This window comes from Hetaerina americana, unplaced genomic scaffold (genome assembly GCF_022747635.1).
Source record: "Hetaerina americana unplaced genomic scaffold, ioHetAmer1.1.p SCAF_7, whole genome shotgun sequence".
Lineage (NCBI taxonomy): Eukaryota > Metazoa > Arthropoda > Insecta > Odonata > Calopterygidae > Hetaerina > Hetaerina americana.
Window position 1 is genome coordinate 62418119 of NW_027287316.1, and position 19257 is coordinate 62437375.

A 19257-nucleotide genomic window follows, 5' to 3' on the forward strand; every position below is an offset into this window, starting at 1 on the left:
ATATTGGAGTTTCCGTGAAGTGGTCCAGTCGTGGTGGAGCAAAATTGCTGCGCCGTAGTAGTCCAATTCTTCAGTTCATTATTGCAAATCAGTGAAAAAAACAAGACCACTCTGACTGCACGACCGATGACACTGCACTTGGAAGAGTCGTAGAAAGATACAGAGAATTGATTCTCACTCATAGGATCAAAGAGGAAATTATCATAATCCTACACTATATCTACATCTACATTAATACCCTGCAAGCTACCAAAAAGGTGTGTGGCAGGGGGACGGATCGACGCATTAATAATCGATAATCGACGGATTAAACGCCTGGATAAAAAATGGAAAGTAATACTCCAGCAATGGCATAAGTATACAGTACCTGTATATTTAAAAACTACTTCTTCTCGGCTCAATTAGCTATTACAGAAAATTCAATTTCAAGCTACGAAACAACTTTGATTATAAGATATCTATCTTTATCTGCCATCACGAATGATAATACTTCACAACAATCCATACTTACATTACAATTCAAAAATTGCAGTGTGTAAAAATCAGTCGCCTTGACCGGGGCGAATGTTTTTTACACTCTGTAATTGTTGCATTGTAATGCATATTAGCGGATGATTCCTTCAAAAAGTTAATGTCGTGGCATCTCCCGCAGTTTCTTGCAAAAGTTCATTGATAAAAAGTATTTTTTTAGAGTCCACCACCACACGCCCACGTGGAGGCTCGCGGAGTAAGACGTGTAGTAGGTAAAGCCTGGTATGACGTGAACCGTCTAGACACGGAAAAAGTCCAACGAGACACGTATTTGAAATAGTATGAAAAGCAATTGGAAGGTGCACGATTTCTTCTAATGGAAAAAGCACTCGGCTAGTGACTGGGTGATTCCAAATCCGGGCATCAAAAAATAAGTTCTAGAACGGGAACGTTTTGAAGAACGGAAGTCCGTGGAGGATATTCTCCATTATTCCTTTCTTTCACCAACTGTCCCATAATTCTCACTCGTCCAACATGGCAGACGTGCGCACAAAAGTGCTTGTCATAGGCGGCACATTGCTCTCCGTAATTCTGAGGAAAGGTGGCGCCCAGATCAACACGAGTGTGAGATAGAGAGATACAGAGCTAAAAAGAGGATTAGTTAACGAGACGATGATCCGAAGGACAAAGAAAAAAATGTTATCAATCCGAAATCGTTTATCACGCTTCCTCGAAGGTCCCAACCAACCAAAAAAAGTCGGTATCTCGAAGTAAGCGAATGTTTACTTTCGTTATATAATCACTTTCTACATCCTTCGACTTTTGCCCGCTGTCTCTCACCAAGGCTTCAACTAGAAGCATAGGCAAAAGAGCTAACGCTAATTACAAAAAAAAATTTTCATCCCTTATTCATGCTTATGCACAAAGGTCCGACACCCGTATGTCAACCGGCATTCGCTTATCCTGTAGCCAGCGGAGAATATGTAAATGCACATCCATTCCGTTCTGCGATTGCAGTTACCAAAGAGAACCACCATGAACGAATCCGAGGGAATTAGGAAATTAAATAATTTGTTCGCAAAAAATTTAAGGATAAAATCTCAAAATTTAGATATTTCCATAAAATATGAAGAATAAAGGGTTGATATTAAAAGAAGCGTTTCCATAAATATGCACGTTTCCTGCTGTACATGAGCATAATTGGGATCAAGAATACTGCCACCATTACGAGGGAAAATCGTTATATTCAAAAAACAAAAAAAATTACGATCGCTTAATGGATTCTTTTTCTGCATTGTATATAGAGTTAAGAGACACATTCATAATTAAATAATGCACCGTCCAGAAAAGACGACTGTCAAATTTTGACGCCAGGTCCGACTAGTTCGGTTTCCAAGACCTCCTTACAGTGATGCAGGTAGAAACAGATTATGGTACTAAGGTATGAAATCCATAATGGACGTATGAAAATAATTCGGATTTTACCATTGATTTTTAATATGTAAGATCAAGTGTTATCACCCAGAATAATGATAGTATTGACGGAGTGAGAAAGCAGTCAAGCTCAGCATATGAATTCTCCTGTTCAACTGGTATTGGCTTTGTTTTCAAGTCCCAAACGGAGTACAAGAAACAGTCTTCCAATTAATGTAACGTACTGTTGTTTCCAAGACATCTTGTTTATATTTTGGACGCGAAGATGATTCTCTCCTTTGCCATATAACGGTCCAGATACCCCGAATTCTGGGGAATTTCGGTCCCTCCCTCCTCCACACTTCATCAGATGGAACCTTTCGTGGACGGACGTATTAGAAAAAGAAATGCACTTCTGCGTAAGAAGAACAAGGGCTACCACCTCGTTCTTTTTGTTACGAGAGAGGTTCTCTAAAATTGTGTCCGAGTTTGGTACAATTCGAGGTATTTCGCCAAGTATATTCATTATATTTTCAAATGCACGCTAATTTACTTTCCTTTCCATTTTCCGGATTTCGATTCCTAATTGTCGTCAAGTGGGAAACACTTAAGGTAATATTAGACAGGAAAATCATCGCATCGTCGTTCATCGGATGTAATGTTGAACCGTAAACGTTTTTGTTAACTGTGGCCTGAGGTGGACACTTCATTTATTATTATCTTTCTCAAGTTTCTTAAAAAATCCTTCCCATCGTCCTTCATCTTACCAATGTATTCCGTAATGGCGCAAATAACCTCAGCAGTAGTTCGCCTCTCCAAGTAACCATTAATAATAGCTTTACTTATTTCGTAGGATCTCGGCAATCCTGTTCCTTTTTTCCTTCCGTGCTACAAAAATCCACCCCCGCAGAGTGATCACCCGACATCAGTTGTCGTCAGCACTTCAGGGCTTTCTTCTCTATCGGAGACGACCCCAGAGATTGACATTTGGAATGCTACATTTGATGTAGAGGTTCGACTTCAAAGTGTCAATATCGCAAAGGTCGTAGGTGACCCACATGTTCATATCAAATATTCCATCCCAAATTTCATATTATCAAAACATGAGTACATGTCAAGATGTGCACTGTTCACTTGATCTGGTTCGTGACTATACCAAAGGGCTAAATGATCGGGCCTCGTCCCAACTGCCAATCCTCAATTTACCCAGACCCAGAAAAAAAAAGAAAAATCCTCTTTTACACCAAGCTTAGAAATTGGATACACGGACAATTGATATCATTTCTTGTTGACACTTTCAGGATTCTCTTCCCCTGCAGGTCACGCTAGCTCAAAGAAGAGGCGGGAGTTATTGGGGTGGATGGACTGGAGCGGAAAGAGCTACCGCAAGGGTGTAATGAGATTGACCGAGGGCCGTCCACGACCCGTAAAATACAGGGTACCACCATCGATACAAAAACAACGGGAAACGGGCATTCTATGACCCTTAAATTCCGTTTCGGTTCGAGAGAATAACGTTTTAAACGATCTCTCAAAATACAGGTTCCGTTCAGGAATAAAGCGTTCCAAAATTGCTCCCATCGATTTCCGCGTTTAAACTGGCAGAGGTTGGAGGGGGGGATTCGTTTTTATCTTGATTGATGCCGAGTCATACACGGAAAAAATAATGAAAAAATAGAGATCTACTTTGCTGAGAGCAAGTGAAAAAACACTGGATTGATTCGGTATATTTGCAAAAAACGAGGGAGGCAAAGATGGAATCGTTCACGAAGGAACGCCTGAATTTCAACGACGCTCACAAAAGAAGCTTTATCCGCACGGCGGGGAATGGGGAAAAAAAGCACTAAACCTACCTCAAACAAAACTTAATTTCTCACGCGAGCCCAAAGAGGCGTGAGTCAATAAAAAACGGTCGACCCAATAAAACAAATCGTTCGATAGCCACGTGGTTAGAGAAAGGCGAGAAAACAAAACGGTTGCGAAGAAAAAAGCCGAAGGATTATGAAAAATCATGGACTCAATAATTTTATTATTACTCGATGACGATGTCCATAAATCACGAAACATTTGCATTCTAATGCTGCGTTGCTCGATGCTTCGGTAAGAAAACCCGCCGACCAAATGATGTCGGAGTGCTTCTGAAGGTAGGATCAACCGGCAAGAAGAGCGACTTCTGGAGCAAAAAGCATAAATTTCATTCGTCTCACTTCATTACCGTATACGGCCTTCGCCATGGTCTTTCTTAATACATTGATCAATTGCGACAGTCTTTTGACCAGTAACCTGAACTCTCCAGAATCGGAACCCAAGTAAAAGATGGATGCTGGGGGATTCATTGGAGGAATTCCCATGCATAATTTTTGAGAAGTGACATGGCTTCGGTCGACGGAGTTCATTTGAAAATCCTCCGCATATTTCAACTATAAAGTTAATAACCTTTGATAAATAAGTTGTCACCAAATTTAATAAACAAGGGAAATTAAAATGGCGCCTTTTTAACCAATCCAAATGGTCATTTAAAAACCATCTCACGTGTCTATGAATTTAATTCAAGTAAAACTGACCACAGATGGGAACTGAGAAAAAATGTATTTTACGTTTAAAACACAATACCTCATCTAAAAACATTTTCACCACTTGATTTCCACGCATAAATAATCTTCTTTGAAAATACATTTGAAATATGCACAGTGGAATAATGATATTAAAACTACGTCAATGAAGCAAATGTTTGACCACTGAGAATGAATGCGTAATTGAGGCCAAGTTGAGGGTCCGGAAAATTAAGAAAAAGGGAAAAGAAGTGTGAAGATTCGCGGGCGTATCAAGAAGACGGTGCTTCGATGAGGCTCCGTCCTTCACCCAAAGTTTGAAGACCCTAGCGGAGGATGGCGAACTGAATCCGAGTGTTTTGCACACAACGCTCTCACCTAGAGAACGAAATCCCCTTGAAAAGTCCTGCCACATCCGGGATGATAATACGTGTTCCCTAATGCGAGGGGGAGATCGCTACTCCAAATTTAGCAATCACATCCATCCGAACTCCTGCTTAAAATGTTGACGTGGTTATAGAAAGACTACCGCCAACAGGTCGGTTTGCGATGGTCACTGAAAGCCATAACACCTACTAGAAGGCTTGTTAAAAATACCTATGAGGAATACAAACACCGTTTACTCTAACTACATCCTTCGACACCACATTTACCTTCAACAACATCATCCACTTTTCCTGTCTTTCCAAGTCAGCCCTCCATATCCCTATCTTCGCTGAAGCTATCTAACACTTCATTGTTTGTCTTCACTTTAAACAGCTTATTTGTTCCACCACCCAAATCCCCACTTAAAGTACCCAATCAATGTTCAACCCTTTCCCTCAAAAACTAGGTTTCGAAACCACAAAACAAAGCCCCACATTTGAAGGCTTCGCTAATCTTTCCTCAAAGTCTCAAATCAGAGCACCAGTTTCCAATCTCCTTCTCTTTATAAACCACATTGAGCTGACGCAAGTTTACAATTAAATTTTTGAGCGTTCCTGTTGAATGAAGAGATAGAAATGATACGATGAACGGGGGCGAAGATTATGAAACGGAATTTCACGGTGAGTAATCAAACATTTTATACGCAGCATTCATATTTTATGCGACAAATTACTAATCTTTGTGGCGCCAATGAGTTTTTTTCTGAAGTGTACATCTTACCAACAACGCCTCAAGTCCTCAAGTATCAAAAGATACGCGAACATACTATATTTCTGCATTGAGGTAACTAGACGCATCGGAGCACACGATAGCATTTTTTATCACCGTCGCCTCCACATGTGTTCCTTCATTATCGATTCATAGAGTATCGGGCTTTGACACTCTAGACTTAACTTTGAAGTATCTCTATAACAATTTACATATAATATGTTAGGCATTTTCCAGATGAAAGTTTAACAAACAATAACAATATTAGTAAATAGGCAGACTAAAAACTATATTATCCCTAACGACAAGATCAGAGAACAGGAATCACTTAACTTTCTGATTGGGGTAATTTTTTCTAAGTTCATTATGAATACTCTTGGCTCGTGGAGTAATATTGGAAATTAAAATAGAAATGTTGACTGGTCTAAATGTATGCCAAAATATTCTTGAAACACTTAATTCATTTTTCAATACACCATATCTCTTTTTTGATTCTAGTACACCAATATTCTCCCATTTGGATATTAATGAGGAAACACAATGATATTCATAAATTTGACCTCATTGATTCTTATTTTTTATATCTGACGATGCACAACGAATAAGGAGCAAGCACACCGTAATCCGATACAAAATCTGGATTTTTCAGTGGTGCCTGTATATCAAACCTAGTTCCCCATAGCCGAGAGCCATCCAGCGCATCTATTGAATAAGGCGTTGTAATGCCTGACCTTTTGCAGCCCTGATGCTAAGCATCAGTATGCTCTACTTGGGTCTTCTTCTCATCTTTATCTTCCTTTATGCATATTTCTCAATGCAAACTTCCTCAGCAGCGAGGCATATAAAGAGAAGGCTCTGCAAAAGTATTATTACCAGTCTGAATGAAGTTAGATTGGCTAAATCAAATAATAAAGGCGAAATATTGGAATGAAACTTGAGGAGAGGCCTTTCAAGTTATTTTAAATTATTTGAATATCCCTCGAGCAAAATATGCGACACAACGGAGAAGTATTAAATCTGTGAAATTAAAAATATGCTCAGAAAATCCGCGCGTTTTGTTTTAAATAAATGACATAAACGATCAGAAAGTGCCCGGCGATGATTGGAAAACGGAATAGGGGAAACTCGATGAATGAAGATTACACACTAGACACGACCTACATTATAATATGCCCTAGTTTAATATTGGCACCCAAGTAATAACTTTATATTGCATTGAAAGGTGAGAAGAGGACATTGTGAGGTACCTAATGGAAAATTAGCCGTCAAAATAATCGACAGCAAATCATTTTCACACCAATTCTCGATCAAAAATTAATAACCATTAGGCATAACCATGTAAACCAAAAGAAACTAATACTTTTATTCTGAATAATATGATCAAGCCACAAAATTTTCCGTACGACTGTTGATCCAACGCCCCATACTGCCCCAGACATATACACTGAAAAATGTCTGAAAAGTGTCCTGAAACCGTGCCTAAAGGAATACTTTTCCCTTTTTCAGTTTCCACATTTAGACCAAGTAATTTAATACGATTTAATTTTTTCTATTGGTAGCAAAAATATCGCATTACTAGGATTATTCGTTTCGAAAAATGAGAGGGAGGAATATCTTTTTGGAAAACGAAATTACGTATTGGATAACAATACCATGTAAGATTGCACGGGCGAAATTACGCCCTCGCGCGTTCCATCATCCTAGAGCCGTGAGGGCACGTGGGCACGCAAAGGGGGCGTCGCGACGCGTCGCCGGCGGCGGGACTGAGGGGGCGACGGGGGTGGGGAGCGGGGAGGGCCATACATCAACTGGGTATCTCGCAGTCGACAACGGACGACGGGCAGCAGACGCAGCCGGTCACTCCCGATATCGCATCCGTAAATCATCCCAAGGCGAGGGAAATGATATGAACGGAGCAATTCCTTCTTTTTATGCCCCCGACTCCGTCACAACTTCTTCCTTATCCTTCAACAAACCCAACTCCGAGAGATCTCTACCCAGAAACGTCAAATGGAAAGGAACTCTTTCTTCTCGCCTCATCGACGACCGCCACTTGCATGCTGGGACGTTGTGAGGAGACTAGAACGAGGACGGCTATGAGGTACGAAATTATGGTCAGTGCAAAAGACATTAAGCGAAATTTACGGTGCACGATGCTTTCTGGGATGCAGTGCGGCACGATATTATTTCTTTGTTTACCTATTAATTCGTATCCTTTCTACATCCACCCTCTTTCGTCCTGACTACGAAAATAAGGATTGCGGGAATACTTACGCCCCTCAAGTTCTCTTTGGGTCCCTCTCTAGCATTAAAATGTGAAAAGGTTAGGCCCTTCCGTTTAAGCGGATATAAAACCCTTTTCCTAGCCAAGGTTCTTGAAGGGGCTAAGGAATATCTTTCCGATTTAGAAGAATTTAGAGTATTCTTCAACCCTTCCTTCAAGACAGAATATCCATAAAGGCTAGTATTTAAATTAACTAAAATATTGAAATACGTATAAATTATTAAGTACTTGGCTAATGCAGGGAGGTTAGTGACCAAGAAGTATATATGAGTGGAACGAAATTACGATACTATCTTTTCCTGCACAATCAGGGCAAGGTGAATTCAATGGCATGATAATTTTTCATGACCAGAAATAAGAAAAAATATCGTACAGCAGAGCATCAACCCAGTACGATAAAGGAAGGTATGTTAAAGAATTTCCTTTCTTCGGGGGGGGGGGGGAGATTCCAAATATAATGTCAAATTAACTTAGTTAAATCTGAAAATATATGCATATTCGCCGTATAATAGGATTCAATGGGTGGGCGAGTGGCATAGGTCGATTTTGGGAGATTTCATTATTTATTTAACTGTGTTTCATTATGAAGTATCCGTAAAATGAATGACAAGCACGAAAATGGCAAGTCCATTATCATTGCTGGGTTACTCACAACTTGGTTTTTCCGTGAATATGATTATTTTGGGCAGGAAGAGAGCTTTAACCAACGAAGGAGCAAACTTATTTATTTTATCTGACTATCTCAACCCACCGATAGGGTGTGAAGGTTCACAATACTTCCCTCTTTGGTGTAAGAATAATACTCCAGCTCTTTGACTTTACCAATCGTTTTAGAGTTTACTGCTTTCTTTGTGATTCCTAACCTATAGTCTCCAAAATCCTGTTACTATTGCTACACTTATATCTTAATCATATTTCATAGACCTACGTAGCAGATATTTTGTGAACTTGGAAATTTGACGCAAATTTTTAAACTCTTCCTCAGATGGTCGACTCATAAATTCTTCACTCTCGAAACGTGGCTTTTGTACTACAAATTAACACCTCATCTCTAATTTTTCGTAGTTTTTATCAAAATCCCACATGTTAAAAGGTAAGATTCTATGAGAAAGACCCATATAATTATCTAACTTGTATTCCCCATTCTGATTTCCGTCCCCTACAATTCAGTTATAAGATTAACAAAAATGTTAGTATTACCTTTACCTTCTCTGTTTTGAGACGGTAAAAACAAGACATTGGATTCTCGAGATAGGCCCACTTAATTTTTGAAGTGCTTAGAAAATCGTTTCTTTTCTCCAGTTTCACTTGAATTCCTCGATTGACATTATGTAGATCTGACGAGGGTACTTAAAAATACACGAATTCGAGATAGCCATCAATAATCAAATGAGCGACCGATCCGGCCGCTTGCATGCATGCATGCGACTAGATCTTGATATCTACAGGTAATAAATTTGGTTGGGCAGCTCTTCGAAATTCACCATAAAAAGTTTCTTCGGTGGCTAAAGTTAGAGTAATCTAAACGTAAACCTTTCAGGTAAACCTTTTAAAAGTGGGAAAACGAGGCGTTATGGAGTATCAATTGGTAAATTATACGCATACCAGATATCTGCTCTTGCAAACAAGCTTGATCCCGGCCCATTTTCATTTGTTCTAGCGAGATCTTCCAGCATTTGGGGAATAGATTCGAATGGCCGTGGGTCGAAAGAGTGGACATTGACGTTGTCGAACTGCCAAGCTTCAAAGGTTACCTCTCAAAATATGACATATTTTTTCGCAAGCAATGAAATACTTACGGAAAAATCGTTTCAATACGCATTCAAAAAGTTTAGTATTGCTTATTTAAAGTTCTCAGAACCAAATTCCAAAGAAACTGCGGGAGATGCCGCAACAGTAACTTTTAACGGAGTCATCCGCTAATGTGCATTTCAATGCAACGATTTCAGAGTGTAAAAATCATTCGCCTTGACTGGGATTCGAACCCAGATCCCTCAATATCCGGTCGAGTGCTTTAGCCACTTAAGCTACCGAGGCGTCCCCTCAGAACCAGAAATCTGGCTCTGAGAAATACTTTCACAAAACCCCGGATAAGAATCTGCGATCCCTACCCTGACCCTCAAGCCCGTAGAAGGACAAGAGCCATAAACTGTTTTTATTGGGACAAGAATGAGGCCTTTATGTCACCTGAGCCGCCTAAATCCTCGAAAGAGTTAAAACAATACGTACTTTTCCTACATATAACCATTGCTATGAAGGCACATATATTATGTGATATAAAAAGTTCTAGAAATCTAATAAGAAAACAGATATATAGTTACAAGGGAGGAACCTACGGATTGTGGACAGATGCCCATGAAGAGTTCCGTTGCGGCAAACACACACGGAAAAGGGAGCCGGTATGAATGAGAGGAACTGAAGTAATGGCATGCATTGCCACACGCTACACGGAAAGTGATGTCATTTCCTTTTGACTGAAATTTCACCGATGTCACACTGCTCGCACACATCTTGGTATACCGTTTATGAACATTATGAATAAGTTAACACTATATCATATACAACAGATATAATAAAAACCTAAATACCATTTCAATAAAAACATCTTCGGAAAAAACAACCGACTTCAACCATTGTTATTTTAGTCGACATGGTAAGCTCCAAACCATTCAGCTGTTAACACAATTAAACCCTTCTCCAATCACACGAAACACGGCCATGGAGAGAAGTCTATTTCTGCTCCTCTCTTCATAGGGTAACTTATTAGATCAGTGCAGTAGAACCGATTTTCACGACTCTTTCTATTATTTTTTCAGCACTTTGATTATTGCGTCTATTTAGAAAAAGACAAAGGTTGGAGAGGCAAACAATGTTTTTAATTGCACCATGAATAAACACGTTTCGTGTACATAATAGTGGTACCTTTCCAATCTGACCTGATAGTGACACTTTTTCGAGGAATATATCTCGGATGAAATAGTTCAAAACTTCAGATAAATATTTGCCTGTGGGTATATTTACATTCAACGCTCATATATTCTGAGCATGAGCGATTGGGGAGGGTGTAGGTATGTAACTTTCTAACGAGAATCTCGATTCTGGGCTGAGAAATCCAGGAATACATGGCTACATATTCTTAAAAATTACAGTATCATTGCAGAAAAAATTAGAAATTGGAAGTAGTTTCGATTGCTGCAGCATCTGATTCTAATAATTGGAGACAATGAAGGAGGTCAATACTATTTTGACACTGCATAATCTCGCTCAGGAACATTTTCTGTTTCAGCGGAGAATCATGTGCAAGACGGTTTCAAGGATTAACATAACACTTCTCATTACTCAAATTACATTTCGGCCATGGTAACAGTAATTCTGGAACGTGGTTCACGGCTAGTCAACGAACAGCTGACTAGGAAGGGCGCACTTTTACACCGCCTTCAACTCCTCGTGAAATCTGATCGCTATTTGCCCAAGGGTCAAGAAAACTTCTAACATTAACTACACTGAAAATAAAGACGCATTAGTGAAAACTTTCAGAGTTGCATTAAAATTTTAACTATGAATTACTTCAAACACCAAACACTATCAAAAATGATATTGTTCATAATATTTTGGTTGTTTTTCCTTGTGTTTACCCTCCAATTAAGCATTGAACATTCCCTACAATTTTCAACATCTCCCCTAAGGAAAGGTTGGATTCATGTTATCTAAAATTCTCTAACGTACGCGACGTCAGCGCTACGTTAAGGTAAATGACTTTCTCATCCATTTTGTAAGGACTGCATTAACTTCGAAGACATTAATAGTTCACTTCAGAAATAGGTTGTAAAGAAGAAAAAAAAGGTCAGAGGAATCAGATCCGGAAGACGAGTTCAGCGAGCCCTGCCCTTTCAAAAGAAGTGGGAAAATCCACAATGTAGGCCCTACGGATGACGGTGTGAAAAGCAAAAATTTAGCATCGTGGAACTTCTGCTAACTCTTCCACCACAGTTCACAGTACGGATGGTTCCGCCAATTCATAAATCCTCTTAAGGCAATCAGGCGTAAATACTCTAGGGCCCTCCTCCTCCTCCAGCCCGTAAGGGACGTGGGTGCAGAGGGAGCACATCGGGATGTGGTCTTAAGTGTCTCCGATCGTTTATTGCTACTGCAATTCTCTCGAACGGTTGGGTAATTATTTGGGCGGAGTAAGTGGGCATTGAGAGGATTCAAAATGGATATTTAAGGACACAAACAAATTTTATCGTCAGTTTATCAATTATGAGCACGATTTTCCTGGTAATTGAAAGACATCTTCGCGGGGATCTACGTCACCTCAAAACTCGAACTCCTTTTTCTCTTCATCATTTTCATCTTCACCTCTTCAGATATCCTACCCGCCTTCACTCCGTTTCACTCGTCTATTCCTTAACCTTCCTTTCTCGTCCAACACACATTTTCCCTTCAAACAGAGCAAGTTACTCCCTAGTCTTTCTCTCATTACAATTTTTTTTCATCCTTCCCCATGCTTAGATTTTAAAAAATCATTCACTAACTCTCATTCTCTATCCTCAAAGATCTAGTTTCGGAGACCTCTAACTTTACAAATAAAAGCCCTGAATAAGTTTTATTAAGCTATATTCACACATTCCTTTTGAAGTTGCCTTCCCAGTATCGGTAGAGCTACTATGAAACCTACCTGCTGAACCCATTTTCACTCCCGAACACTGTCCAAACCCATTAGTTTATACAGCTAGAAGATACTTCAGTTGATTTTTAACCGAGTCCGCATGCTCCTTAAGAACTATTCGAATTATGACATTTTCTAATGATTTACGCATAAAAGTTATTTTTATAAATGGCAAAAATTATAAAACTGAACATGAAATTATTGCCAAAATCGTAATATTGCGACATTCATAATTATTAAATAGAATAGCTGTTCTCCAATGTTTTATTTGATTGTCAACATTACAAGGCATTTGCGGCGTTATTCTCTTTTGAACTAGCAAAAATCTTTTATTTTTCATGAATTAAAAGGTGAAAATTGCGTAAACTTGTGAAAAAAATTGACGATACCTCAGATGAACTATCGAAGGGGATAATTTAAAAACTTTCCGGGGCATTTCCGTTTCACGCATTTCAAAGTAAACTCAACATGGTTGTGCCAGTATTCTTACATTCCGGCGAAAGTAAACTTTCGGCTTCGTCCTTCGGGAACGTATTCAAAATGATGTTATCAATTCTCGAACTTAAAAGCAGCTAAATGATTCTAACAACGGCAGGGGGATATTTAAAGAAAGCTCAAGTTGTAAAAATTTCAAACCTACATATATACGAGGGTCATCCGGAAAGTAGTACCCGTTCGTGCCGCATGAAGTGCTGACGACGCGAGTAGCCGCTGGACGAGGTCAGATAGCTTCAGTGGCTTGTCTGCCTTCTCTGAGCCAAGTTGCGTGACGCTAGCATTGCCTGTGTTGTTTCTGTGATTGTTTACAATGTTTAAAAAAATTGAGAACGCCGCCAGTTGTGAAGTGAGGGCAGTGATTAAATTCCTCAATGCAAGAAACGTTCGCCCATGTGATATTCATCGCCAATTAAAGGAGGTGTATGGAGACAATGTAATGGACGAGTCGTCTGTTCGGCGGTGGTGTCGCAACTTCAACATGGGGAGGGGGAACACACACGACGATGAGCGTTCGGAGAGACCGTCTGTCATTACAGACCAACTGGTGAGCTCAGTTGACGAATTCGTGAGGAACGATCGGCGCGTCACAATTGATGACATCTGTGAGCATTTTCCCAATGTTTCTCGAACAATTGTTCATGAAATTGTTAAACACCATCTGTATTATGCAAAAATTTGTGCAAGATGGGTCCCTCGCGTATCTCAATGAGCTGGCGGCGAAGGACTATGCAGCAGGAATACAGAAACTTGTCACACGTTATGACAAATGCCTTAATTTGCTTGGAGATTATGTTGAGAAGTAGTTTAAAGTATCCTCTTTCAAATAAAATTTTTTATGTTTGTTAATATTTACTTTTGTGTCTTTATTTCACGAACGGGTACTACTTTCCGGATATATATATACACATTCAAACACGAAATCCCGCCAAACGGCGAATAAATACTCATATATACAGAAACAGATATAAGGAAAAGGGATAGGAACACATATAAAGGACGAACACAATAGAGGTGGGGAAGGCGGAATCGAACGGATCACAAGAGTAAAAATATTTCCTCAACCGGGACTCGAACACCGGATATTTCCACTTGCCGGGCGGATGCTCTTAACCACTTGAGCTATCGAGGATAGTCAATTTACCCTGAGATCCGTGGGTCTAATATGTCGCCAAGCGCCCCGATTCTTTCAGCCAAGAGATGGCGTCAGGGGGCCGTTTCACCCACCAAAGGAGAAATAGACATATATATATATATATATATATATATATTACAAGAAGCATTAATATAGTAACTTAAAATATAAATTTATCCGGTCGGGTGAAATAAAAGTAATGAGTACCTGCATTGATATCTTACTGTGATACTCCCTATTTGCTCGTATATATCTCAATAAACGAATAAGTGAACACAACAAGCATGTTTGATATGCAAACCATATCATCACTGGCGTTCCTTTCATGAGCAATTCAACACTTGAATAACTTAAATAAAGAATAGAAGAAGCATAACACCCCCTTCCATACATTCCAGTGGGGGTTTCGAAACTTACAATACAGATGTAGATGTGATGAATATTAATTTGATTCATTTGCACACATCTCCTATTTGTTCCGCATTTATGTCGTGTCTGAAATAAAAGAGATATCAATTTATCCGACTGGACAATTGATATCTCTTTAATTCCACAATGTGATTATTTCATCGAAGGTGACAGTAGTCCCAACCCACGATCCTCGGATGTGATAAAGCACAGAAACGCCTTACCAATATCGTAGAAATGCTCGTATTTTCACATAGAATAATCTGAACCAAAATAACTTATAACCGCCATCATCATATGAGTAAACGGTTCCATAGCGTGTGACATGATAATTGATCGTTATCATTACTCAAGGGCCTATATCGTAAGTGAATCGTTTAATGAGATGATTTACTTATCTGTAAAAAGAATATGTAGGTGAAATCAGGCACTTCTTTGTTTTTAACCCGAATGATGGTAATTTGAAAATAGTGTTAGCGTGTTTCTGAGGTCTATGGTGCACGAAATTCACAGATGCTCGATAGAGTGCAAGCTGCTTTCCCTTTGATGCCTGAGGCGTCCAAAAAGATCTGGTACCCATTGAATCAAAGAGTAGGGTCTGGGTTTTGATGATGGATCTACTGGATTTGAATCTCGAACCGTCCAGTAAGTATCCGAAAAACCCTAGAATACCACACCACCTTAATTTATTGATAAGCAATTGAACAAATGCGAAATCATCCTGAGAAAATAAATGGGGAAAGTTGAAATACTTCAAAACAAATGTTACCACCCCCTTACGAGTCAATATACCACGCAAATAGGTGTGACGATTGTTCAAGTAAAACGAAGTACAGAAAAATATTTATCGTTAAAGTAGATCTTTTATTGTGCATATCATTTACCCCATACTTTGCATTCAAGACTATTTTGGAATGTACGACATAAATAATTGCAAGCTATGAAATTTCTCTGACCGGGTGTTTTCTGTTTTCAAGTAGTTTTCGACTTTACAAAGGAAAATACTTTGCTCACGGCAGAAGCTTACCAGCGTGCTTGAAATGGAGATCGCTTAGTACATTCGCAGATGACAAAGGAAAACTCTAACAGGTCCCCTCGAAAGAGTACCGATGTACCATGACTGAAGAATGAACTGGCACGGGATTATTTGAGGAATTAAGCGTGAACCCAAAGGCGGCGAATTTAGAGTTTCAGAAAAATTAATAATGACAGATTCGACGAACTCCAATAATTTTTCAAAGAAAAAAATCTCTTCCTGATTCCTCATGCACGTGGCTATGAAGAGAAAGGTGATCTTCTTTGTTTTTAAAATAAAACCATAAAGTTTATACATTACTGTATTTTAGTATTTTACGTCCTGCACGACAACTTGTGGGTAATGAAAATTTGAGAATGGCGAGAACACGTAAGAATATCAGGATGTCTAGAGGAGAAATGTTCGATCTAACCCTTTCGAGTGAATAGGCGTTCTCGTTGTCAGCTTTCGCGCTTCATGGCGATGAGCAGATCGCGATTTACGCGAAACAACGGCTATGAAAACGGAAGACATTTCATTCGATAAATTGTGTACGAAACTTTCCTTAACATACGCCGAGGAACAGTTTAGAAAAGTTGCCCCCGGCTTACACACAACCTTTTATCTCACGGAGGTTCACCCTTCACGAAGTCGTTAGCAAGAATGGGCCAGCTACAGAATTCACTTCATGCGATATTCAGTCAACTACGACAGTCGGAAGTTTTCTTGCAAACACGTAATCTCCTCCGGATACCACTTTTGTTATCACACAAATGTTAACCACCATTTGTTTTTCAGAATACATATTCATTAAGCAAACATATATTCATATTAAATCCATCACAATATGCGATGAAATTAATAATTGGAGAGTATTGCATGAGGAGGACCCTAATAGTATATGCATTTAAACACTCGCGTATGATCCAGAACCGAATGACTTTCCAGACTCCTAACTCCACTTCCACCTGCCTGCCTTGCAAAGGGTATATTAAGGGGTACTGTGCCAAATGAAACGAATAGAAAATTCAGGAGGTGGAAACTTTTATGTTTTAATTACATTGCGTTGATATCGAAAAATGACCCATAATCTATTGGTTCCGTCACGTGTTTTTTTAATATCACGCTCGTGATAAGAACGGGAAATATAAGGCGAAATTGGGAATGATAGGTTGAACCTAAAGAATGAGATGACCCATTTTTCAAAATTTTTCCCAGCATTATATCAACTGTTCTCTAATTACTCATTATCCAGGACTCAAATAATTATACTTACAATTCTCATAACAGGCGTTTACGAATGCGATTTTTAATAGCCCTTCTGCATTTCACAAACTTAACTATTCTCGGATGATAGCGAACTAGTAACGCATATTGAGTCTTTCAGGAAAAGGTACTATACCGACAAAACGAAAATTCAGTAATTTGTCAATCCTATTTTATTTGCCAAATTTAAGGTACGTGATAAAACTATGAGATATTGATCTCCATATTTAATATACATTTCTTGTTCAATTAAACCCTTCTGACCAATCCTTCTGTATGGGTTCTTTCTTGAGTCAAACTAAATAGGGTGTAAGTATCGACTACACCAGACGGCGATGAATGACAATAGGACTAGGAATCTTCGGCAATAAATTTGTGGAGAATTTAAGAAAAATTAGGAAAGAATGAGACTACCACACATCCATTAATCTTGTGCGGCGACAATTATTCTTCTCCTACAACAGATGGGGTCCGGGTTCGCCTTATGCGTATGCTACATATCAGTGCCACCCTACACGCAACGCAACAAGAAACCAACCCCGCAACTCGAGGTGCGAGTGAAAGGCACCGCATTCTTTCCAATGAAACAGCACGTGCTCTCCCGCCCGGAGAAAGGTAGGCATTTATGCATATACTGTACGTACATAACATATGACAACGGATCGTGAACTACGAAGGCGATTTTTGCGTTGAGGGAACGAAATTAAAAGAAATATGTGTCACTCCAAAGGTTGAGATCTGCAAAAAAATTCAAAGTGTAATCTCTCACGTTGAAAAATTCCGTTAATGATTTCAAGTATAGAGAATCATGAAAACTTTCACGTAATTTGAAGCAATACATATTCTGCTGATGAATTTCCATTAAAATGTACCACAGAAAACTAAATACATTAGTAAAAAAAAGGGTTACGTCCAGTTTGGAAATGTTTCACTAACATTTTCAGGGTCAGCTCCTCCAAAAATACATCCCGTCAATTAACCACACTCATAGAATATTTAAATAAGCAAAGTTTACAGTTCTTATAATTGGGGCAATCGTCAATATGAAAACATTTTATACCACTAATAACGAAAGACAAAATATTTTTCTTTTCTCATCTTTGGTCGTAAAATTTTCATTTTTCGGCGACGTTAACGGTCACTGATTCCTGACTCATACGAATAGTTAATACAGTATAATTTGGGGAGAGTAAACTTTTTGAGAAAATTCGGAAGAAGTTTCTTCTGTGAAAGATGGCATGTGAGTGTTAGTTAGCCCTGAGAGCAAACCATCGCACGACAGACCAAAACACATGAAGAAGAAATGAATTAGGTTCATAGAATTACGTTCTGAAATGGCTGAAACGGAAACTCGAGGCTAGTGTCAAACTTAAAAACTTTCACACACCCCCACGTCGGTCAGAAAGACCGCGATGACCCTCGTGAAGTGGACGCGTTTTTAATAGGCCGATAAGATCTACATACACACTCGGAACGCCACATGGCCGACGAGATGCCCGAATCGCACACCCGAGGGGGATGGGCTACTTCGAAAGCGAGCGCACACTGGGGGGGGGGGGGCAGTCGAAGAAACAAGGAGCGCAAGTGGGGGACACGAACTCGAAGCGGAGCGACACGAAGATGAATGCTCAACCAACCTCAAGAGCAGCCGATGGACCGGGTATGATGAGCAGGGCGGCCAGGAGGCCCGCGAGGGCGGACATCCACAGCATCGAAGTCATGGAGGCGTTAGTCCCAAAGGCTCCGGTTCGATTCCTCTTTGGATGCGAATGGACGTGGGAACCTCTTCCAGCAGGAGGCTCCATGCCACCCGTGGAAGGGGGGGGACGGGGGTGCGAGAGGGTGCGAAGGAGGTCGGGATGAGCGTCTGAGGGGGGGAAGGAGAGGGAGGGATGGCCCCTCAAAAAATATTTCAAAGGGCTCTCTTCTCACACAGAACCGGGACACAGATGCTACGGTAAAAACTTTTCGTAACACGGCCGAGGGGTTGTTGGGGTATGGGGGGGGAAGAGGGAGGGAGGGGGTTGATGATGATGAAAAAAAATACGGGGGACCTCTCTCTTTTTTGAAAAAAAAACAAAAAGAAGACCAGCAACGCGCAAAAGATAAGGGCGAGGAGGAGGACCGGGGAACAGCAGAAGAACTTCGCGTGTCCGTAGAAGCTCGCGACAAACAACCGCACGCCGTCCTCTCCGTTCCCAGTCTGAGGGAAGACTGAGGCGATCCCACGAGGTCTTTTAAGAATCACTCCCACCCCTCCCCCCTCCTCTCCGCCCCCTCCCTCCTCCTCCCGGCTGCCACTCCTCCTACGAGGCAGGGCTACCAACCCGATGGATGCTTCCTCTCTGCGTCCCTCCCCCTCCCTCACCACTACCTCCCCTCTCGGCGATTCCCTCCTCCCCGTCGTGCTATCTC

The 19257-nt window shown here is 40.2% G+C and overlaps 1 protein-coding gene across 1 annotated transcript in view; it reads right to left on the bottom strand.

Annotated features, from left to right (window-relative positions):
• Positions 1-19031, bottom strand: part of LOC139696858 (uncharacterized) — a 521008-nt gene extending 501977 nt beyond the window's left edge. Inside the window, exon 1 of the mRNA XM_071595738.1 lies at positions 18480-19031. Coding sequence (XP_071451839.1) covers positions 18480-18647 — 168 coding nt within the window. The 5' untranslated portion in view covers positions 18648-19031. The remainder of the gene's footprint in view (positions 1-18479) is intronic.
• Positions 19032-19257: the final 226 nt, after the last annotated feature.